This window comes from Saimiri boliviensis, chromosome 8, assembly GCF_048565385.1.
Source record: "Saimiri boliviensis isolate mSaiBol1 chromosome 8, mSaiBol1.pri, whole genome shotgun sequence".
Lineage (NCBI taxonomy): Eukaryota > Metazoa > Chordata > Mammalia > Primates > Cebidae > Saimiri > Saimiri boliviensis.
In genome coordinates this window covers 25,945,353-25,970,439 of record NC_133456.1, presented here as the reverse complement: position 1 = coordinate 25,970,439, position 25,087 = coordinate 25,945,353, and the positions used below count along the sequence as shown (strand labels likewise).

Genomic DNA, 25,087 nt, shown 5'->3' with positions numbered 1-25,087 from the left:
GACAGGCGCAGCTCTGCAACCCTCTCCCCTGGCCTCTCGGCCTTCACCCCCAAGTCCTTTGCCCATCTCACTATCCACCGCGTCTTGGCCCCTCTTCCTTCTCCTGACCTTGTAATACTGACCTTCCTTCCTGATTTCTCTTTGGTTCTCCTTTCTCCCCACACCCTGTCCCTTCCGCAACTTGAGTCCCCTTCCACTGCACACCCGGCACTATCTCCCAGCAGCCACCCCACCTGCTCTATCCTCCCAGGGCTTTCAGCAGGAAGCCTAGGCAGGAGATGGAGTGGAAGCTGAATCCTAATGCGTGGTGGTCCCATCCTCCTTGCCAGCAGTTGCTATGTATGACTCGGGCCAGTGAGATCTGAAAATCCCCGTCTGGTCACATTGGGTGTCACACAACCATGACGCGGCTGCTCTGGCACAAAGTCTCGAAGATTGGCTGAATTGTGTCCCCTAAAACTCGTATGGTGAAGTCCTCATGCCTAGTACCAAAACATGACTATATTTGGAGAGACAGTCTTTAAAGAGATAAAATTTAAGTCTAGCCATGAGGGTGGGTCCTAGCCCAGTATGAGAGGCATTCTCATTAGAGGAAATTAGGACCTAGACATGTACAGAGGCGAGACCATGTGAAGACACACAGCCATCTGCAAAGCTCAAAAACCAACCCTGTCAACACTTGCGTCTCAGACTTCCGGCCTCCAGAATTGTGGAAAAAATCAGTTTCTGTTGTTTAAGCTACCAGCTCTGTGGTATTTTGTTATGGCTGTCCTAACAAACGAATACAAATGTAAAGTGAAAAAATGCTGGGTGACACTGTTAATCCAGTAATTAACCAATTCTGGCACTGTCCTATCTCTAGACTTTTATACAGAGATAATAAGTGTCCATTTTTTAAAAGTCCCTTTGAGTTGGTTTCCTGTTAGCTGCAGCCAATAGCAAATACACCGACACCCTGGGCTTGTGCGGGTGCCTCCCAATGTCTCTGGCTCAGAAGCCTCTTGTGAACATCACATCTGCCCGTCCAACTCTGGCTGAACCCTGGACACCCCACAAGTACCTCAAACCCCAAATCCCCAAACTTCTCCTTGCCACCCTTCCTGCTCTGCCAGCCAGGACTCAATGCCTTCTTTTCCCCAATCTGACATTCATCACAGCTTTTAAATTCTGCCACCGCTCTCTCCAGCAACACTTTAAAGATGCCTATATCGGTCATCAGGGAGGTTGAAATAATCAGAAATAACGATTCTTACATTTGAGGGGCTCTGAACTCTGCCCACAGCCCCGCAGTTCTCCCTTGCTCCTCTTCACCCTCGGGGTTATCCTTGACACCACTGCCTGGGGTGAGTTTTGTGGCATAAATATGACCCCATCACTCAGTTACCTGTAACCCTTCACTGCCAACTCCTCTTCCGGGGTGTACCTAACACATAGGTCAAGTCAGAGGTGGGGCTGAGACAGCTGAGCACAGAGGACTCTGCTGGGGCTCTGCTGAGGATGCCGCAGGTAGGGCTGCAAAGGTCCCTGTACCTTGAGGTGGCCCATGGAACCGCACAAAGGGGTTGTGTGCTCTCCTACATGTCTATGCTACCCTTCAATAAAACCAGCAAGATACTCATTTTAACATAAAGCAGCCACCTGCTATAGTCAGTGCACAGCACACTCTCTGAGCAGAGCAGACAGAACCCCTCACTTCTGCCCAGCATCCCTGTCCCTATGACAGTGGCCACCCCTGTCCCTCACGCTCCACAAATACACACTATCATTCACCCATATCTTTGCACACAGATCCCTCTGCCTGGAATGTTCATGTCTTTTCAGGGCATCCTGGAAATTGCTACACTACCCTTTAATGTCCAAATCAAATTGTCCTGCTCCTCTACAGATCTCCTGACCCCTAAGAAAAATGACTGCTCCCTCTTCCTTCACTGGCACACATCTGCTTGTGGCTTCCACTCCCTGCCCAGCCCTCTGAACTGCCTGACAGTCTCCCCAGCATCGGCAGGGTGAGGCTCTCAGCACAGCCTGGGGTGAGGCTATTGGAGGAAGAAGTGGGTGTTCAGGTTTCAAGCCCACAGAAGCACAAGTTTTCTAACGGGGCTGGCCAGGATGCAAAAGGCAACCCCAGCCCCAAAAGGGGATGAGTGTCCCATGAACTGAGATGAGCAAGCAGAAGCCACCTGGGAGCCCTCATGGGCTCACAGTCGGAGGCCAGTTGGACTGGTGGGTACAGACCACCCCTCTCCAACTTGGAACCAAGGGCACAGACAGATGCTGAGTGGCCATTAGGAAGAAGATGCTGCATACACTTGGGAACATGAAACGCTATCTGAGGTGTCCTTATGGTTGAAATTTCAAGTTTATATTTACAGATTAAAAAGCAATACTGCATAGTATAAACCATACATGTATATGTTGATATGTACATAGAAAATTGTCAGCCGGGCGCGGTGGCTCAAGCCTGTAATCGCAGCACTTTGGGAGGCCAAGGCGGGTGGATCACGAGGTCAAGAGATCGAGACCATCCTGGTCAACATGGTGAAACCCCGTCTCTACTAAATACAAAAAATCAGCTGGGCATCGTGGCGCATGCCTGTAATCCCAGCTACTCAGGAGGCTGAGGCAGGAGAATTGCCTGAACCCAGGAGGCAGAGGTTGCAGTGAGCCGAGATTGTGCCATTGCACTCCAGCCTGGGTAACAAGAGCGAAACTCCGTCTCAAAAAAAAAAAAAAAAAAAAACTATTTAAAAAAAAAAAAAAGAAAATTGTCTTGATAGGTGCATAGCAGCAGTGATAGAGGCGAGGGACACCCTTCCTCCATCACTTGGGTGTATTTTCCAATTTTTCTAAACTGACTCTATATGAAATGTTTCAGTAGGCAGACAGTACAAACCTCCCAGTGATTCCAATATACTACCCGAACCACACTAGGGGAGAAACAGATTGCAATGAGCGAATCTCCCTCAGCACAGACCACCACCACAGGGAGACCACCACGGCCTGGCCACCTGCACCCTCAGGCAGGATGCTGGGGGCTAGGTACACTGAGCTCTGCCCGCAGCAGTCATGCCCCCACCCCACGGGGACCACGGAACACAGACCAAGTCATCTGGTCCTCACAATTCTGTGAGGTGAGGGCTTTCATGATCCCCATTTTACAGATGGGGAAATGAAGGCAGAACAGTGTAACTAAGAATCCCCTCCACTGGGAGGAAGGCAGTTGAGCTCCCGGGCTGAGGAAGCACGTGTAGGCTAAGGTTCTGACAAACCTCCATTGTTCTGTGAATCTCCAATGCTGAAGTCTCAGTGTTAGAGGTCCCTCCTGCCAGCCTCACTGCACCCAGGATGCCCAAGCAGCAAGGGCAGGCTCAGGACTGCTGTGCCATTCGGGAGGCCCCTCATGTCTCCAGCCTGCCCTGTCTGTGGGGCCAGGAGACCTGGTCTGTGTGTCCCCGCCCCTGACCTCCCAAACACCCAGTACGCACTTGGATGGTGTTCATCACCAGGCCGGCCGTCATCATGCCCAAGCCGGACAGCAGAATGGGCACCACGACCTGGCACATGATGGTGAAGGAAGACTCAGGCAAGACCCCATGTGAGGACCTGGTGAGCTCACAGCTGAAGCCTCGCAGCTTCTTGCCCTGAAAGCAAAACTGCAGATTCAGCTGAGTGACCACCATGGCCAGGCAATGCACCACAATCCTAGGAGCACGCAGTTGGAGCCTGGGGTACCTCCAGTCCTCTCCTCCTGGCCCACACCAGGACGTTCTTCCCAAAAAGTCCACACAAACAGGATTCCCAGTCGCCAGGTGCCCTGCGCCTGCAGAGTTCCCTGATAGCCCCTTGGCAGAGGGCCAGCAAAGATGAGTGAGGAACAAAGGCCAGTGTGACTCAGAGCCTCATTCCGGAGACTCCGCCGGCCCGTTGTCCCTCCCTGAAGGTCAGGTTCTCCTCAGACAGTGGCTGTGTGTCTGCCAGGACCTCCCTCTGCCGGCCTGCCATGAAGGCTCATGGTCCCTCCGCACCGACCTTGACAGCATCCAGCAGCCCAGCAGTCCGGCCCATACTGGCTGGGCTGGACAAAGCTGGAGCCCACGTGGGGCCTGGCCTTGGTGAGTGCCCAGACAGAGGTCTGTTGCCACCTTGCCCTGTACGAGTGCCCTGGGCTGCTGCCCTCCTGGCAGAGGAGGGCCTGGAGAGATCTCAGCACAGAGGGACTACCACCTCGGGCCAATTCTACAGACCTCAAGTTTTATTCTTCAAGGTCAAGCAGTCTGTAGGCAGGAAGCCACACCCTGGGTCATCTCGACTTGTGTCCAGCCAGGGGGTTCATGGCCACAGGAAGCTGTGTTCACAGAAAAAAACACAGCCCTATTCTCCCTCCACAGCCTGGAAGACTCATAAACGTGCTTCCAAAGTGATCTGACTTTCTTCATGTACAAAGTTCAGACTGGCCCTGCTGACCCTCCTCACCCAGAGGAGGGGAAGGGTCTGGGAAGCCACCTCTGATTCCCGGGGTTCTGTTGTTGGGTGTGTCCTCTGCACATTCCACAGGTACCAGGAACAGAATGTTCATGCCTGAGGGTAGGCTGGGGCAGGCAGAAGCCCGAAGCTGATGGTCAGACTCACATCTGCTGAACGCAGGGCTGCTGTCAGGTCTAGGCCTCACTTCTACTCCCATCCCTAAACCGTGACCCTAGTTGGGCACCTTACCTGCTTCTCGCATCAGACAGCCTATCCCAGGTTCAAGTGCGGACCCCAGGCTGGAGTCCACTGCCCTCCCCAGTGTGGGTCCCACAGGCCCCCCCAAACCTGTCCCTGCAACCGAACTCCAGACGAATTTCTCCAGCACCTGCTCCCCTCATGCCCCCAATATTCCTCACACTGCATCTTTGCTCACACCCTCATTTACTCATTCATTCAACAGATATTTTTAAGCCCCTCGTAGGAGCAACACATAATGGGCCCTAAACTCCCACACAATTCCCACTGAGAGCTAGAGTTTCTGTACCCCTCTTCCCACTGTCCCCACAGCTTGTCCAAGAGAACACAGTGGAAGAGACGCTGTGGCAGTCAGTTTCTGGGTGTGGATATTAAGAAACTGACAACTTTTATCTTTTAACTTTTTATCTTTTGGGCTGCTCATGCTCCTAGCTACTCTGCTGTGAGGAAGACCACACGGTCACACATAGAGGCCATATGGCAGTGTTCTGCTGATAGCCCAGCCTGGCACGTGAGTGTGCCGTCTTGGGCTGGCACAACAGCTACAACACAGAGCAGGTGGTTCTTCTCACTGGGCCTTGCCCAACCTGTGGATTCAGCATCAAACAGTGGCTTTAAACAAGCTGCTAAGCTTTGGTGTCCTTTCTTATATGGCAATAGTTAACTCCATTTGGGAAATCTATTCCTCACCCATGATCTTGCTATTTCACATGGAACAACTCCCAAATCTCTCAGCCCAGACCTCTCCTCCAAGCTTTCAGACCATATACCCAGGCCCTGGTAGGGATGAGCGTGTGTCTCTGCCAGTCTCTCAGGACCACCGCTTCCAAGCCTGCCTCTCCCAAGTGGCCCGCCTCAAGGAAAGGTTCTGCCAGAAATGCAAGCCTCACTCTGACCCCAACCACCTCAATCCCACATCCACTCTGCCTGTCCCCACACCTCCCCCACAGCTGTCCCCAACTCCCACCCACAGACGCTGCCTTCGCCATGGCCCTTTGTCCCTCTAACCTGTCTCCCTGCAAAACCAGCATGTGCTCTTCACAGGCACAATCCACAGGTGCACTGTGAGGATGGCGCTTGCTCATACAGCCTCCATGGCGGTCAACGCACTGCCTGAGAAAAGGGCGCCTGGACCCCTTGCAGTCTGGAAAGACGCATCCATGTGAGCCTCCTTTTTTCTAGTCCCCGGTCCTATGCTGTAGCTGCAGACGGAATTTCTCACGACCCTCACAGGGGCCATGCCCATGCTCTTCCCCTCTGCTGCAGGCCAACAAATCACTGAGGCCAAACATCTGCCAGGCCTCTTGGCCAGCTGAGGCGTCTCCTCTCAGCCAGAGCCTAACAGCTCTTTCCCAGAATTCTCAACATACTCTCTGAACCTCTCTGAAGATAGGTCCCACTTTTGCATAACAGAAGCGTGAACTGCAGGTGTATCTGCCTTCCCTCCCTGGCATGAGGCCCCTCCTGAGAACAGAGCCCTTCTCACCGCTGCAATCTTGGGGATTCTCCACAGCTTCACTCCACGGATCAGTACTTAGGGCCTAGTATTTGCCAGGGTACACTGTGAGTGGAACGGACACAGCTTATCAGATAATTAAAAAAAAAGAAAGAAATGATGATCTGTGACAAGTGCTCTGAGGGAAACCCGGGGCATAATGAGGGCACAGAGCAGACTCGGCTGCACGCAAGCACTCAGGCACTGCAAATAAATGAAGGAATGCTCGGTTGTTCCCTGGTGCAGCAGTCTGTATTTCTCAGAGCTCTCTCGCATTCTGTCAATTTCATAACAACTTCACAACAGCCCTGGGATGTTCACAGGAACTACAGCACTGTTTTGCAAATGAAAAAAATGAATGGTTTTCTCAAGACCGCACAGCAAGTTAGTGTCAAAGGCAAGCCCAGACCTCAGCTTCTGGGCTGCCACTTTTGCCTGCCAAGCCCATCACTGTCCGCCATCCATGGTTAGGATCAGTTTGTTCAAACAGGAGATTGAACCAATAGGAGGCAGAGAGAAATGGCCTGATTCTGAGAGAAGCGTTGCAGAAGGTTACTGGTTTAAAGTCATGACCTGGTTAAAGACAGAGTCCTCTAGGCTGGCCTAGTTTCCCTGGCTGCTCAAGGCCTGCTGTGGGATGCACATTCCCAAGGCACACAGCTGAGCAGCCCCCGGACAGGTGATCACTTCCTCCAGGTGTCAGCACCTCTCGCAGTGTCATCACAGTTTTGGGCGTGGTCAGACACCACCACACAATGTATAATCACACACAGCAAATCTGGAAACAACCTCTTCAGTGCAGGAGATGCAGAAATTAACAATCATTTGCGTACTATCATATAGAAAGAGGTGTCTGATCAAGTAAGTTACAAATTATTACAAAAATGTTTCTCAAATCTGTTTAAAAATTGAGAAATAAAGATACACACACACATGCATGTGCAGTGAAATGTTACCTTTATTTTATAATTTTCTATTCTGACAAGTGTGATTATTTGATTTTATAAATCACAAAATAAATTGTCATCAAAAGCAAATAATGTAATTATATCAGAAAAATGACTCTCCTGTGAAAACCTGACAACAAAACATGTCAACACAGCCCACTGGGTTATTATCCAGAAAATCAATAGTGTGGTTTTAAAAATAGCTCAGTAGCACAGCAGAAAAATCTCAAGGAGCTTGAACTAGATTCCAGCCACACAGAGCAGCAGGTGGAATCTAGGTCTGGCGTCTGGTGGTTTCTGTGTGACCCTTTCTGGGCCTCCAGCCCACCCCACAGCCCACAGCATGAGAAAGTGGCACAAGATCAGTGATACTCACCCATCAGGTGCACCAGGACCACCCTGAGGGGCTTTGGCAAAAGGCAGCCCAGGCCCCACAAAGACCACAGGATCAGAACGCTGAAGACCACTGATCTCTGCCCACCGCCTCGTTCTTACTGGGGTGTGTTTTTAGGGGAGGGTCTGCAGAGAGTGGGTAGGGGGCTCTGGAGTACACTTCTGATGCTGAAATGGGAACTGCTTATGTTCCCAGGAGCAGTTCCAACACAGCATCCAATTCATTTCTCAGGGTCACCTTGACCCTAAGCAGGTTCTGAGCCAGATGGTCATTCTTACAGGTCTGAATTCTTCCCCCATCTTGTTCAGGTCTCACACATCAGGCCAATTAAATTTTAAATAACTGTTAAGGTTCGGCTAGGCGAGGTGGCTCATGCCTGTAATCCTAGCATTTTGGGAGGCCGAGGCAGGCAGATCACTTGAGGCTGGGAGCTTGCGAACAGCCTGACCAACATGGAGAAACCCTGTCTCTACTAAAAATACAAAATTAACTGGGTGTGGTGGCACACGCCTGTAACCCCAGCTACTTGGGAGTCTGAGGCAGGGGAACTGCTTGAACCTGGGAGGTGGAGGTTGTGGTGAGCTGAGGTTGCACCATTGCACTCCAGCCTAGGCAACAAGAGTGAAACTCCATCATTTTTTAAAAAAATGTTAAGGTTCTTCTTTATTTTCTGCTTCTGATCTCGACTGGCAGAACCCACCCACATGTGAAGATTAAAGACTTGTCCGCCCCCTGCCAGGCTGGCCTGCTTCTGCAGTGTCTCCAAGCAGCCTCTCTTGCCTCCCCTGCAACATCCCCTCCTGAGGAAGGGGGATCTTCTTGGCCTCCCTCCACAGGGCCGCTCCCACCACTTCCTGGGCACACAGCCCTCACTGTTATCAACACTGACCCCCGCACCTGTTGTGTGAGCGGCATGAGGGCAGGGCCATTTGCCTGGCACAGGCACACAGTATATGCTGCCTGAATGAATGAGTGAGTGAGTGAGTGAGTGAATGAATGAACGAACAAACTGGTGTGGCCCTCACCTATCCAGGCGTGGGTGTCTAGGGTCTACTATACCCATAACCCAAGGGTGAGACCCCCTCCCTCACTGACGAGGTGAAAAGGAGGTGACTATAACAACTGCCTCATGAACAGATGGGCCCACCATGACTGAGGACACCTGTCCAGCTCTCCCTACCTGTTCTTTGCTTTTGAATAAGCCCACACAGCCAACTGGGATGCAACTGCCAATTGCTGGTTTGAACCTCTACACAGAGGGTGTTGCCGTGTAATAAGGGAGGATCTGTCATCTCCTCCCACCCTAAAGGGTTTTCACCCCCATGACGAAAACTACCATTAACTAACTTCAGGCTGGTGTGAGTCTGGTGGGTGCTCTCTGGCACTCCTGCCACCTGGTCTAACTTATCAATTGGCTTGACAAGATGAGACCCCAGAGATCCTCCCCAACTCCCCACTAAAACAGTTACTCCCACCAACGCAAATTACAACAGGACCTTCAAGGAGGGAAACTTACGCGAGACCTGAACAGGGTGTGCCAATCCCCCTGCTTCTCCTTTTCACAGGCCAATTTGGCTCATTCCTAAGCCTGGAGAGAATGAAAGGGTGCCTCACGGTAGATTACCACCACCTTAATGCCATGACCCTGTCCATGCAGACCCCACATCCAATACCGAATATTACTGAAATCACTGGCTGCATCCAGATCAACTGGTACTTTGCTGCTATAGACTTGGCTAATATGTTCTGTTCAGTGCCTATTTCACCAGGCTCTCAGGCATAGTTGGCCTTCGCCTCTAAGGGACACTAGATACCTTTTCCAGGCTCCCCATAGGGACCTCCACAAGTCTGTCATCACACACAGTCATGCAGCCAAGGTCTCCCCTGCATCCATCTTTCTCGGGAGCACAGTTACATTACACTGATGACGGCCTCCTTCACAGAGGCTCCTCTGATACATTCATTAAAGGAATATACGTAACCCACAAAGGTGCTCACAAGGAGAGAGGGGGCCATCACCCCACATGTGGTGCGAGGCCTGGCGCCTTAGTTAAATTCCTGAAAATCACTTGGCAAACTGAGAGCCATTCCACCTCCAATTCTGCAACAAGGCTATTAACCCTCTCAGCACCTACAACATTAATATAAGTCTCCAACATCTTTTAGTTCTTTTGGGGTTCTGGAAGCAACATATTTCTCATCTACAAAATTTACCTGGGCCCATTTATGTTGTCATCTGCAAAGAAACTCAACTCAAATGGGCTTCTCCAACAAAAGGTTCTAGAATTTGTCCAAGTTAAAATCAGCAGTCACTCTTATCGGTGCCCCCAGAAATGCCTTCATGGAAGAGGGGGCGTTAGCAACCTTCCCTCAAGCCCTGGAGTCTAGAGGCTGATGGCCATAAGTTGTCTAGGGGCTGTGGATCCAGGGAAATGCCCTCCTCCACTATGCACTGTGCACCATCAGAGGAGCAGCTGCTGGCCACATGCTGGGCTCTCCTGGAAGCACAGGCTCTCACAGATGCTGTGCCTGTGACCCTCCACACCCGCTGCCCATTATGCCTTCAGAAGTGGCACTCCCAACCTCAGTACAGCTACTGAGGTCTCCTTAAAAATAGAATAGAGTCGGCCAGGCGCGGTGGCTCAAGCCTGTAATCCCAGCACTTTGGGAGGCCGAGGCGGGTGGATCACGAGGTCAAGAGATCGAGACCATCCTGGTCAACATGGTGAAACCCCGTCTCTACTAAAAATGCAAAAAAATTAGCTGGGCATGGTGGCGCGTGCCTGTAATCCCAGCTACTCAGGAGGCTGAGGCAGGAGAATTGCCTGAACCCAGGAGGTGGAGGTTGCGGTGAGCCGAGATCGCACCATTGCACTCCAGCCTGGGCAACAAGAGTGAAACTCTGTCTCAAAAAAAAAGAAAAAAAAAAAAATAGAATAGAGCCAAACCTGGGCCCTCTGGCATATCCCACCTGCAGGAGGGGTGGTCTCCCTTGTCCTCAGTCCTTTGCCAGATGCCATGGTGCCAGAGGAGTCACCCCTTCCTGGGGCCATTGGCTATCCAAGGCCCGTTGAGATGGGCTGGCCATTCACGGTGGCAGGGGGTCGGGGGGTGCTATAGGCTTCATGGAGGGTGCTGCCATGTAATATGCAAGGGAGCTCAGGGGAAGGGTGCTGCTTTCCACCTTAACCAGAAAGTCCCTTATAAGGAGCAAACCTCCAAGGGTCAGTACAGTGGCCAAGCATCAGGCACAATGGCATCGGCACCCTCGCCTGCCAGTGGCTCCCTCTGCACCTGTGCACAGGCTCTTGGCCCAGGGCCTCGAAGCTGCCCCACTTGGGTGTAAAGAGCTCTGGGAATTTGCTGCCTCACTAACACACAAAACATAAAACAGGGTTACAAATGCCTACACATATACTACAGCCACAACACAAGGCCTCAGCCAATCACTCCTGATCCTCTAAGGTTCAGGCACTGCCGACGGTGACCAAGGCCCTCATTTCCTTCTTGAAATACAGAGCACCAGCCCTGCAGGAAGCACCCAGCGGCACCCCCACTTCCCGGGTGGGCCACAGGCAGCCAGGGTCAGCAGGAGGCACACAGGCCCCTCAAAGAACTCTGATGAAGTGACAGGTGGCAAAGGGACCTTCACTGGCTGTCACCACTGTCACAGGCACTGATTAAGCCAGATCTAAGGCCACCGTGGACACGCACTCCCCATACCCAGGCCACCAAATCCCTCTGTTGCCCTTCCTAGCCACAAAGCAGATACTTTCCAAGGGCACCACGTGGCCCTCTCCCTCTTGGCCAAGGGCCTACCCTGCTTCCTGGAGAGGCTGTTCTATTCCCTGAAAGTCTCAGTCACCATCAAGGCTGAAGCTGGCATTGAGGCATCAAGGGGTCAAAGGTAGGGTAAGGCCTAAAACTACAAAGTGCTGCCTCAAACCTGGAGAGAGTAAGATGCTGTGAGCAGGACATTCCCCCTCCTGACTCTGCTCCTGTGGACAAGGTTCCCAGCCCAACAGTGTCCTTATTTCAGGGCAGGCACTGTCCCTCCACATCCCCAAGAAGCAGACTTCAGTTCCTGCCACCCTGTGGAATTATTTACATTAATTATGTAAATAGTCAGGAATGGGGGCGGGGTGAGTTCCCCACTCTCTTGTTAGGACAAATCTTGCCCCCCACATCCCCTGCTGGCTCACTCTGCTCTGGAGAGGCCCTGTGTGGTGTGACACGTGGCGTCTTCCTGCCTGGATGGTGGGTATGAGGACTGAAAAATTGCCGTGGTCCCCACCTGTCCAGGGCCAGGTGTTGCGTGTCCACCATCCCCATAACCCTAGGGCATGAGTGAAGAGGAGGCAGCAGAGTGAAGAGGCGGCAGTCAAAATAGGCTGCCCTAGCCGGGCACGGTGGCTCAAGCCTGTAATCCCAGCACTTTGGGAGGCTGAGGCGGGTGGATCACAGGGTCAAGAGATCGAGACCATCCTGGTCAACATGGTGAAACCCCTGTCCTTACTAAAAATACAAAAAAGTAGCTGGGCGTGGTGGCACATGCCTGTAATCCCAGCTACTCAGGAGGCTGAGGCAGGAGAATTGCCTGAACCCAGGAGGCGGAGGTTGCGGTGAGCCGAGATCGCGCCATTGCACTCCAGCCTGGGTAACAAGAGCGAAACTCCGTCTCAAAAAAAAAAAAAAAAAAAAAAAAAGGCTGCCCTCACCTCCTCCTGCACCCCCAGTCTTCTCTCTCTGCCCACACGAACATCTCTCCAGCCAGCCCTCTTGTCCTCCTGGCCTTTCTAGGCTGCTCCATGCCCTTGTAAGGCCATAACATGCCTGGAGACCCCCGTTCTTCCAGGCACATGCACACAACACTCATCCCAGCCCACCGCATGGAGCCCAGAACCAGATTCGTTTCTGGAGACTGCTGTCATTCCTGCCTGCTCCACATGTTCCCATGAGGAGGCCTGGTGGAATTTCAGAAAGATTCACTTGAGATGAGCTTGGCTTCATCAGATAAACCCTTTAAAGGCAGTAGGCACTTCCTGAAGTCAGAAAGCGATTTCACTCAAGGGAGGTTTCTCCACTGCTCCCTTTGAAGATGGAAAGGCCACATGGCAGGACACAGGAATGGCCTCGAGAAGTGAAGTGCAGCCCCTGGCTGACAGCCAGCAAGGAAATGGAACCGCAGTCCTTCAGCCTCAAAGAGGAACACAAGGAGGTGAGTTCTGAAGACAGAAATACACTTGGAAGTGGATGTTTCTCCAGAGCCTCAAGAGAACACATCCTGGCCAGCACATGGATTTCAGCCATTTAGACCCCTAGCAGAGACCCTAGCCATACCATGCCTGCACTCTGCCTTACAGAACTATGAGCTATTCCGTGTGTGCTGTTTTAAGCTGCTAAATTTGAGCACAGCAACAGAAAACTGATACATGAACCACATGTTGCCAAATCTGAGTTTTAAAGAGGAGCTGAATATAAACACTGTAATGAAAAGCTTCCAGTTTTGAAATGTTTGCACTGAACTGAACAATAACCAGTCAACAAACCAAAGCAGACCAGCACAACAGCTGTGTACACCCACTTTGAACCTCTCATATACCCAATGCAAAGAAAGCAGACTTATAGTAGAGGGGAGTTTTTCTTCTTCATAGGAACACATCCCTAGCCTCTAATATATGCTGCTCTGTGCATGCACATGGGCAGATAGGGACCTTTATATAAAAAGCAGCTTCTGTTTCTAAGAAGGGCATAGGCTCAGAGCCTTATAAGAAAGATGAATGAGACTAAAAGAAAGATGACTGAGACTGCATTTGAAAAAATGAATGCACAGCAAAAAGCCACCAAAAGCAAAGTCAAAAGACAAATGGAAAGAAAAAAAAGGAAACATTTGTAATCCACATCACAATTAAACGACCAATTTCCTTAATATATACAAAGCCCCTAGGTATCAAGAAGAAAACAGACAACCACTCCATAGAAATATGAGCAAAGAATATGAGCACAGACCACCACACTATAATGACCACGGCAGGTAGAAGCCCTCAAGGACAGCCCCTGACCCTGCCTCCTGGTACTGATGCTCTTAGGCAATCATTTCCCCTGGAATGTGGCTGAACCTGGCGAACTGATTCTCACCAACAGAAGCAAGGAAATGCTGCTTCTGTGTCTAGGTTACAGAAGACAGTGATGTCTGCCTCACCAGCAGACTCTATTTCCATCTTGGACTGCACCCTGATGAAGCGGGCACCATGCTGGAGGCATCCACATGGAGAGGACCTGAGGGGGCCTCTGGGCAATAGCAGTAAGAAGCTGAGGCTAGTAGGCCAGTACCCACCAGGAACGTCACCCTGTGAGTGAGCTGGACTGGAGCCACAGCCTCAGGACAGACCATGAAGCAGAAAAGCCAGCTAAACTTCAGCTGGCTTCTTCACCCACAGTAACCATGAGATAATACATGCTATTATATTAAGCATGTGTGTATTATTGGGATACACACATGCTTAATATAATGTGTGAGTTTTGGGATAACTTGTTAGGCACCAAGGGAAATTAAATTAAATTAAATACAATGAAATGCAATTTCCAGCCAGCAGATTACTAAAGATCAAAAAGGTTGAAAAGACCTATGTTGGTTGAGTGTTGAGAACAAGCATTTCCCTGGGGTCCTGGAGGAAGGATGATGTCCTACCATTAGACAGATGATTTGGTGATCTCCATCAAAGCCACAAAGACACATGCTCTTTACCCAGCAATTCTACTTTCAACAAGTTATCCTGCTGATTTACTCCGAAATGTAGAAAATGATTTATGTCAAGATTATTCATTGTAGCATTTGTTAGTAATATTTTTAAGTGGTTATGGGCTAAAGTATGCCCCTGCAAAAATTCACATGTTGAAGTCCTAACACCTAGTACCTCAGAATGAGACTGTAATTGGAGACACGGCCTTTAAGAGGTAACTAAATTAGGCCAGGTGTGGTGGCTCATGCCTGTAATCCCAGCACTTTGGGAGGTTCATGCAGGTGGATCACAAGGTCGGGAGATGGAGACCATCCTGGCTAACACGGTGAAACCCCATCTCTACGAAAAATACAAAAATTAGCTGGGCGTGGCAACACATGCCTGTAATCCCAGCTACTTGGGAGGCTGAGGCAGGAGCATCGCTTGAACCTGGGAGTCAGAGGTTACAGTGAGCCAATATCATGCCACTGTACTCTAGCCTGGGTAACAGAGCAAGACTCCATCTCAACAACAACAAAAAAGAGGTAATTAAATTAAAATGAGGTCATTAGGGTGGGCCCTAATCCAATCTGATGGGTCTTAGGAAGAGGGATTAGGACAGAGAGATGCACAGAGGGAAGATCATGTGAAGACACAGGGAGAAGGCAGTCGTCTGTAAGCCAAGGAGAGAGGCGGCAGGAGAAACCAAGACTGCAGGCGCCTTGATCTTGGACTTCCAGCCTCTAGAACTATGAGAAAATAAAGGTCTGTTGTTGAAGCCCCCCACTGTGTGGGACTTTGTTACGGCAGTGCTAGTTGACTGACACAGTTGTTAAACTTCGAAGTACATCAGAAGGGAAATGATTAAGTAAGTTTTGGTCTACATCAATCATATCTAATAAACTGTCTATTGAAAATTAACTTGAGTTAAATTTAGTCTCTATAACCAGAGACTAAAGAGTCTTGCCCAATATACAGGAAAAAAAAAAAAGGCTTTTTGAGAGGCCTTTCCAATATCCTTTAAGCTAGACCTGATATGAAGCTGCCTACTCTATAGGTGACATCTGACAGTGCCCCCCGCCCCCCATCCTCATTTAGTTCTCTCTTACCTGGAAATAGTCCAGAAGCATGCCAGCCCAGGACAGCCCCAGGCCTGCAAACATGAAGGGCATGGTCACCTGAAGGCCGATGGACCAGGCGGTCTCCTTGCTAGGCTCAGTCTCCACTGGCTTGGGGGCCACACTTTGGCTCTCAGGGGCCCTGAGAGCTCCATCTTCTGAGGCTGCAGGGAGTCCTCCTGTGCTGAGCGGGTGAGGAAGCCCCAGCTCCCCTGGCTTGCCACTGCTGTCCAGCCTTCGCTGCCGGGTCTCTGTCCCATCCATCTGGGCACAGCTGAGTGCCTGGCAGCCCTACAGTGGGAGACACAAAGCAACAGGGTGTTGTAGGGCCGAGTTCCTGAATCCCATGGCACTAACACCTGAGGCGCCTCAGGCACCTGTCCAGCCCCAGGCCGGCATCGTCTCATCCAAACTGCAGCCCTTACTCTGCACCTGCTCCACCAGCATCATTAACCCCAATTTACAGTAGTTTGTTGTTTAATATGCACATGTGTGAGCACAAAACATACAGAAGAGCACAAACAGATATAAGCTGAAGTCAGCAGAAAAGGGCCTCTGAAAATTCTCTCTTCTATAAAAGCAATTTAAAAAAACAGCAAACACTGTCAAAATCAACTTTTTCAGAACTGTTATTGGTATCAAAGGCTTGAGGCATCCAGGAGTACCTATTCAAGAAAAACGGCTGACTCTCAGCAAGAAAGATCACTTTGTAACATTCAAGATGCTGGTGATGTTCTAACTTGCCTGGTCCCACTACCCTCTCCAGCTCTCAACAGCCCACAATTGCAGTGAGAGCCAGCAGCCTGGAGGGTATTACAAGGCCGGAGCTCTTTCAAATCCCCATGCCCAAAGAATTATTTTTTGACCCATATGGGGATCCCTAAAACCCCACTTACAGAGCTGTCTGTATTTAACCCCACTTGGAGTTCACCTGGCGCAAAAACCTTTTGTCCTTGGAAAAGTTAGTAGAAAACAATTATAGGCACAGTGGCTACCCGCTGGGGTGGACAATAGACCAATGAAAACGCTTCAAAGGAAAAGCAGAGGAAGGGGATGTCAATGGGGGTTTTGAAAAGTTCCCACACACTTGGGGAATCTATTAGTTTGGTGCAAAAGTAATTGCGGTTTTTGCTATTACTTTTTTTTTTTTTTTTTGAGGCGGAGTTTCACTCTTGTTACCCAGGCTGGAGTGCAATGGCACAATCTCGGCTCACCGCAACCTCCGCCTCCTGGGTTCAGGCAATTCTCCTGCCTCAGCCTCTTGAGTAGCTGGGATTACAGGCACACGCCACCATGCCCAGCTAATTTTTTGTATTTTTAGTAGAGACGGGGTTTCACCATGTTGACCAGGATGGTCTCGATATCTTGACCTCGTGATCCACCCGCCTCGGCCTCCCAAAGTGCTGGGATTACGGGCTTGAGCCACCACGCCCGGCCCGCTATTACTTTTAATGGCAAAAACCGCAATTACTTTTGCCCCAATCTAATAGCAGGCCACCAATGGATAGTGCCACACTTGTGGCCAGGAAGACACTCAGAAAATTCCTAGGAAGGCCCCAAGTTTGCACCTCCTAGAGGCTTTGTACAAGCAGCAGGTAAAGGCTGGGGAGGCTCTGGCGAGCACTGGACTGCATGTGCCCAGTGTATACACAGGGCCCCTGGGTAAAGACCAGGAGGCACATTCATTCCAGGCACGGAGTTCCAGGCACAGAGTTCAAGGAAATCTATAACTGTTCATCAGCTGGCACTAAGCAGAGAATTCTGTGGCCACATACGACAGAGAATGAAGGATGTTTACAGGATTTGTTCAGAAAAATCACTACACAAACAAGAAGCAGCAGCAACAGCAAATCCTGGGGAGGGGGAATCTCATTTCCACACATGTCGTGTTATAAACTGTTAAAGGTCCACTTTCAACAACAAAAATGAGACATGACAAAAAATAAGAAAGGATGCCCCCATTAAAGAAAAAATTAATAGAGATTGTCCCTGAAGGAGACCAAAACTTTGAACTGGCTGTTTTAAATATGTTCCAAGAACTTAATAAACCATACTTAAAGAACCAAAGGAAAGCTTCAAAATGATGTCTACTCAAATACAGAATATCAATGTAGAGACAGAAATTATTTTTTAAAATAACCAAATAGAAATTGAGAAGTTTTAAAGTACAACAGCTGGAATGTAAAATTCCCTACAAGAGCTAATGGCCGATCTAAGCAGGGGGTATATAAAGAATCACTGAACTGAAAGATAAATCTAGAGAGATTATTCACTATGAAGAACAGAAATGAAAAAGAACAAAGAAAAATAAACAGGACCCCCCAAGAACTATAGAATAATCAAGCATAACAATATAAATGTTGAAAAGGGGGAAGGTAGAAAGAATATTTGAAAAATAATGGGCAAAACCTTTCCTGATTGCATAAAACATTAACTTCCACATCCATGGAGCTCCACAAATTTCAAGTAGAATAAATTCCAAGAGAATACAGTGAGACCCGCCAAAGATCTTCGCAGCAGGAAGAGAGCAGCAACTCATCATGTAAAAGGGATCCTTTAAAGCAGGGGTCCCCAACTCCTGTTCGGAACTGGGCCACACAGCAGAAGGTAAGTGACTCCTGGCGAGAATCACTGCCTGAGTTCCCCCTCCAGTCAGATCAGCGGCAGCATCAGATTCTCATAGAAGCTCAAACCGTATTGTGAACTGCGCATGCGGGGGATCTAGGTTGTGCGCTCCTGAGAATCCAACGCCTGATGATCTGAGGTGGAACAGTTTCATCCCCAAACCAGCACCTCCCCTCCGTCCCAGTCTGTTGAAAAATTGTCTTCCATAAAATCAGTCACTGGTGGCAAAAAGGTTGGGGACCACTGTTCTATAAGATTAGCAGCTGATTTCTCAGCAGAAATAGAAGCCAGAAGGCGAGAGGATGGCTCAAAGAACAAAAGCTGTCACCTAAGAACTCTTACCTAGCAAAATTATCTTTTCAAAGAAAAGAAGAAATTAAGAGATTTTCAGATAAACAGACACAGAGCATTCGTCTCCAGCACACCTGCCCTAAAGGAAACACTAAAGGGAGTCTTTCAGACCGAATTAGGACCCTAGACACTAGCTTGAATCCACACAGAGAAAGAAAGAGCACTGGTGAAGGTAACCACCTAGTCAGATTTTCTTTTTTTAAGTATAAGCACGTTTTTGTTAGTAACTCTTTTTTCTCTTATCCAATTTAAAGACAACTACGTAAATCACGTTGGAATTAAGTTACTATTGATCCAAACTAGATTATTATAAACCGAAGTGCTGATTGTAATCCTCAGGGCAATCTCTAAGAAAAAAAAATGTAAAAGAAATAACAAGCAAATAAAAGTGATACACTAGGAAAGATCTGCTTACTACAAAACAATGCAGTAATGGGGAAATGGGGGGAAAAAGACATAAGACATACAGAAAACAAATAGCAAAATGGCAGACGTAAATCCCATCTTATCAATTATTACATTAAATATAAATGGATAGGTTGGAAGTAAAAGGATTTAAATAAATATAATATGCAAACAGTAGCCCAAAGATAACTGAAGTGGCTTTACTACTTTAATAATATCAGGCAAAACAGACATAAAGACAAGAATTCTCACTACAGACAAAGAACAATATTTGATAATGATAAAAGGGTCAATCCATCAAAAAGCTGTAACAATTACAAACATGCCTATGCCTAATAACAGAGCCCCAAAATATATAAAGTAAAAGTGGCAGAATCAAAGGAAGAAAAAGACAATAATTGATAGAACAATTAACAGAATACCAACAAAAGAAAGAGAACTTCAGCATTATACACCAATTAGATCAAACACATCTATACGGAACACTCTGGGCAACAATAGCAGAATACTCAATCTTAAGTGCACATGGAACATTTTGTACGCTTGATCTATCTTAGGAAAAATGAATTCAATAATTTAAGACTGAAATCACACAAAATACCAACCACCATAAAATCAAATTAGATGTCAATAACAGAAGGAAATTTGGGAAATTCATAAATATGTGGAAATTAAACAACATACTCTTTTTTTTTCGGATAGGGTCTCAGGCCAGCACCCAGGCTGCATGATCACAGTTCATTGTAGCCTAGACCTCCAGGGTTCATGCAATCCTCCCATCTCAGCCCCTCAAGTAGCTGGGACTACAGGTGTGCACCACCACAAACAACTAGTTTTTTAAATTTTTGTAGAGATGAGGTATCACTGGGTGGCCCATGCTTGTCTCGAATTTCTGAGCTCAAGTGATCTGCTCACCGCAGGTTCCCAATGTGCTAGGATTACAGGCCTGAGCCACCATGTCCAGCCCATACTCTTAAATAACTAATGGGTAAAAGACAAAATCACAAGAGAAATTAGAAATGTCTTTGAGATGAATGAAAATGAAAACACAACATACCGAAAAATTATGGCATGTGTTAATGCAGTGCTTAGAAGAGGAAAATTTATAGCTATAAATGTCACTTTCTTTAAAAAGAAATGAACAAATTAATAAATCAATCTTCCACCTTAAGATGAAAAAGAAGAGCAAACTAAACCCCAAAAAATAGAAGGCAGGAATGAATATAGATTAGAGTGGTAATAAATTTAATAGAGAATTGAGAAAAACAAAAAAGGCCAGCAAAATCAATAGTTGGGTTCTTGAAGATATTGACAAAATTGACAATCCTTTAGAAAAACTGATCAAGAAAAAAAGAGAGAAGACTCAAATACTTAAATTAGGAATGAAAGAGGAAACATTATGACCAAAAGTAAACATAATTATAAGAGAATATAGGAGTAATTTTAAGCTAACAAATTGGAAAATCCACCAGTCAGAATGGCTATTATTAAAAAGTCAAGAAATAACAGATGCTGGTGAGGTTGTGGACAAAAGGGAATACTTACATACTGCTTGTGGGAATGTGAATCAGTTCAGCCATTGTGAGAAGCAGTGGGGTGATTTCTCAAATACTTTAAACAGAAGTACCATTCAACCCAGCAATCCTATTACTGGGTTTTTCCCCAAGTGATATAAATCATTCTACCCTAAAGACACAAGTATAGGTATGTTCATCACAGCCCCATTCACAATAGCAGAGACATAAAATCAACCTAAATGCCCATCAACAGAAGACTGAATAAAGAAGATGCAGTATGTATGCACTGTGGAATACTATGCAGCCATGAAAAAAATGAGATTATGTCCTCTGCAGCAACATAAATGGAAATGGAGGCCATAATCCTAAGCAACATACTGCAGAAACAAAAACCAAATACCACATGTTCCACTTATAAGTGAGACATGAACATTGAGTCCACATGCACATAAAGAAGGGGACAACAGACTCTAGGGCCTACTTGAGAATGGAGGGTGAGAGGAGAAAGAGGATCAAAAAACTACCTATCTGGCCAGGTACAGTGGCTCATGCCTGTAATCTCAGCACTTTAGAAGGCCAAAGTAATCAGACTGCTTGAGCTCAGGAGATGGAGACCAGCTTAGGCAATATGTGAAACTCCATCTCTATAAAAAATACAAAAATTAGCCAGCTATGGTGGAGTGCACCTGTAGTCCCAGCTACTTGGGAGGTTGAGGCAGGAGGATCCCTTAAGCCCAAGAGGCAGTGGTTGCAGTGAGCCGAGACTGCACCACTGCACTCCAGCCTTGATGGCAGAGCAAGATCCTGTCTCAAAAAAAAAAAAAAAAATCCAAAAACTACTTATTGGGTACTATGTTTATTACCTGGGTGACAAAATAATCTGTACACCAAACCCTCATGACATCTAATTTATAACGAACCTGCATATGTACCTCTGAACCTAAAATAAATGTTAAAAAATAAAGCTAATGGCCAGGCGCGGTGGCTCAAGCCTGTAATCCCAGCACTTCGGGAGGCTGAGGCGGGTGGATCACGAGGTCAAAAGATCGAGACCATCCTGGTCAACATGGTGAAACCCCGTCTCTACTAAAAATACAAAAATTAGCTGGGCATGGTGGTGCGTGCCTGTAATCCCAGCTACTCAGGAGGCTGAGGCAGGAGAATTGCCTGAACCCAGGAGGCGGAGGTTGCGGTGAGCCGAGATTGTGCCATTGCACTCCAGCCTGGGTAACAAGAGTGAAACTCCGTCTCAAAAAAAAAAAATAAATAAATAAAAATAAAAATAAATAAAATAAAGCTAAAAAAAATGAGAAAGCCTAGATGAAATGTACAAATTCCTAGAAACACACAAACTAATAAGATTGACTCCAGAAGAAATAAAAAATATTAATAAATATACAATTAAAGAGATTGAATTTGAAATAAAAAAACTTCCCACAAAGAAAAGAGTTCACTGGTGGTTACCAAAGCCTATGGGGGGACAGGGGGAAGAGAGGATGGCTAATGGCTAGAAATATAGTTTGATGAAAGAAATAAGAAAGTGTTTGATGGATCAATAGGGTGACTATAGTTTACAATAATCTATCATATATTTCAAAATAGCTAGAAGAGAATTCAAATGTTTCTGGAATAAATAACCAACCTCTAAAATGATGGATGTCTACATTGCACTGATCTTCACAAGTTATATGAATGTGTTAAATTATCACAGGTACTTCAAAAATATGTACATCTATTATGTATCAATAAAATTTTTTTTTAATATAAATGAACCTGGCATGAGGTGCTTCACCTTGCCACCTCGTGGCACTAGAGCAGGGGTAGAGAGAAGGGCCTTGAACACGGCCAAAGGGCTCTGGGTTTTCCCCTGCCAGAGGAAACTGGGCAGTGACCACTAGAGGCCATACATCCGCACTCGGCCCCAGTCCTGGTGAGTCACTCACATGCGTGCCTGAGGAGGCTCACCCAAGAGCATACAGCAACTGTGCTTGGTAACAGCAAACACCAGAGCAGCAGGTGCCGCCCTGATGTGTGGTCTGTGCTGGGGACACGCATGCAGCTGGACCTAGAGAGCCCCAGCCCTGGGTCCACCCTCACTGTGCCTGCACGAGTTGCCAGAGGAGGGCCTGACCAGGGTGACCCAGGAGCAGGGCCCAGCTGCCACCAGCACCACAGTCATTCCCACCAGCTCTGTGTGCCTTGCAGGGTGGGGGACCTCACAGCTGTGGGCGTGGCCAAAGGTCCCTCAGCTCCACCTGAACGCTGGACTGTTTGCAAGGAGAACATGCTCCAATGTCACTGTGCCACTGACAGCTCATGCAGATGAACAACCAAGTCCTCAAGCACAGGCCGGAGGAAGCTCTTGTGGGAAAGGGGGCTGTGCACCAGGAAATCTCTCACCCTGGAGCCCCAGGGAGGAGCCAGGATGGGGGTGGAGGCATTGCCTCCAGGGTCCCCACAGAGGACACCGGGCAATGTCTCCACATGGTTTTGGTGGTCCCGACAGGGTGCTACAGGACAGCCCCCAACAGCAAAGAACTGCCCTGCCCCAAGTGTTAGTAGCGTGGAGGCCAAGAAACCCTGCTATGGGGCAGTGGTCAGAGACCTTTGTCCTGCTTTGAGAGGGGCTGGGCTGGGCAGGGCAGGTCATGGCCCACCCAGGGCCACAGGTCAGAGCCACACTTGGGTCTGTGAGGCTGTCCACCCTCCCAGCTGCCAGCAAGGGGTAAAGAGATGTCCACCCCCATCGGACTGAGGAGGAAACAGACAGTCACCCAGAAGCATCCCTGTGTCACCCTGTGAGGCTGGTCTTGAACCCAGGGCTCTGGGCACCCAGTCAGTACCCCAGTGTGAACACATCTTGCTCTGGGGCCTGGTCCCAGCCGCTCACACAGACCAGAGTTCGCCCAAAGGCAGGCAGTAAGGCAGGGCCACCTGCTGACCATGCACCTGGCGGGCAGAGATTCTGGAACTAATGGTCTCTGATTGGCAGGGAGCCTCCAGGGCCTCTGGGCTTCACCCCTCCCCAACTTCACACTAGACGTTGCCTCAGTGGGAATGTTCTAGAGCTGGAACCCAAGGTTGGAATTCTAGCCCCTCCCCTTTCTAGGTGTGTAACTTTGGAAAAGTTAATCTTTCTGTACCTCTGTTGCCTAATCTGTGAAATGGGGTAAGATTACCTACTGTGTAAGGCTGTGAAGACTGGAGTCACGCATTTTCATCACAGGGCACCTGGCCCATCCTCACCCCCAGTTCAGCCTCCTCAAAGCCCTAAGAGTTCAGATCAGTGGTCAGAACCACCAGGAGAACCTGCTAAAGGCAAGTACAGGGACCCACCCCTAAGGTTTGGGGTTCAGAAAGTCGGGGTGGGGCTGGGGAACCCACGTTTCTAGCACATCTCAGGGAAGGCAGTGGTGCTAGTCCTGGGACCACAGTTTGAAAAACACTGGTGTAAAAGGCTTCTAAAAAAGCGGGAATTGATGACTAAAGTCATATGGAAGAAACTGAAAGAAAAAGGAAAACAACATAAAGAATGTGATTTTAAAGAGACCTATCCCGCTGGCTCTCCTGCATGGAAAGTGCGTGGGGCTTTGAGAGAGACTCGGAGCTCGGCACCCCAGGAGGCTTCCTTCACCAGAGGTTTGCACCGAGCCCACCCAGGACAGTGGGCTCAGCCTGTGGCAGAGACTGGCGGGACGTCTGGCTGAGGGAGCAGCGAGGGCTCCCTGGGCACCGGCGCTGCTGGCAGCTGCGGGAGTCACGCTCGTGGCATCCACCCAGGAGCCGTGCTCTCCGCAGGCTAGGAGGGAGGAGACGCGGCCGCCGGGAGCACGCCGCGGCGGTGCAGGGAACGGCTTCAGACACCTAAGGGCAGAACCGGCCCGCACCCCGGCGAGCCCCAGCGCCCCCCCCACAGGCGTGCCCCCCGCCCCAGGCTGCCCCTCCGACCCCTGGGGTTCGCCTCACCTCCCGCGCGCCCTCCTCTCCCCGAGTCCCCCGAATCCCGGCCCACATCTGGCTCCCCCTCCTGCCCGGGCTCACCCCCCTCCCACCCAGGACCCGGCGCCCGGCTCACCCACCGCCCACGCGCCCCCATCCGGGCGACCTCTCCCGCGCGCCTCCCCGACCCGCCCGGGCCCCGGCTAACCGCACCTTCCGCCCTCACCACGCCAGGCACAGCGCCGCGCTTACCAGGTCCCCGCCCAGGCGGCGGCGGGAAAGAGGCGGGCCGAGGACGCCGGGGCGGGCCTGCGGCTCCGGCAGGAAGCGGGAAGGCCTGGCGTCCTTGGTTCCGCCCCGGCCGGGCAGCGGGACCTCGGGCGGCCTGGCGCTCGCGGTCTGTCGCAGACGCCCCGGCCTGGGCAGCGCGGAGCCCCGCCGGGGCCCGGGGAACTGGGAGCCCCGGATCGCGGGGATAGAAGTGTGGGGCGGAGGCTCGCGAGCTCCGGCCCTCCCCGCCGCGCCCACCCGCGCCAGTCCGGCTCCTGTCGCCGGGGAGCGGGTTTACACCCAAGGGTCGGGGCTTGACTGGAGAAACCCCCGGGGGAAAGGGAGGTGGGTGCACCCCGGGGCCCGGCTGCGGAGTCCGAGCAGCTGAGCCCCACCGGCCCCACTGCGGGAGCGCGGCAGCAGAGACGCAGGTGCGGCTGCAGGTGTTATTACGGAGTCGTCAGGGTGGAAAGGCCCAGAGAGCAGGAACCCACCCCGCAGCCAGCTTCCCTTGGAGCCTGCATTTTGCCAAATAAGAAAAAAAAAAAAAAAGTCTGTGCTTCACCCCACACACGCCTTTCC

The 25,087-nt window shown here is 49.6% G+C and overlaps 1 protein-coding gene across 4 annotated transcripts in view; it reads right to left on the bottom strand.

Moving 5' to 3' along the window:
- Window positions 1–24,530, bottom strand: part of SLC41A3 (solute carrier family 41 member 3) — a 65,088-nt gene extending 40,558 nt beyond the window's left edge. For 2 of the 4 annotated variants that reach the window (XM_039477124.1, XM_074404187.1), the window contains exons 1-2: window positions 24,449–24,530; window positions 15,390–15,689 (exon numbers count right to left, since the gene is read on the bottom strand). In XM_039477124.1, coding sequence (XP_039333058.1) covers window positions 15,390–15,662 — 273 coding nt within the window. In that variant the 5' untranslated portion in view covers window positions 15,663–15,689; window positions 24,449–24,530. Of the gene's footprint in view, window positions 1–3,485; window positions 5,635–15,389; window positions 15,690–24,448 lie in introns of those variants that run through there. The other 2 variants (XM_074404186.1, XM_039477125.2) reach the window with 2 other exon arrangements.
- Window positions 24,531–25,087: the final 557 nt, after the last annotated feature.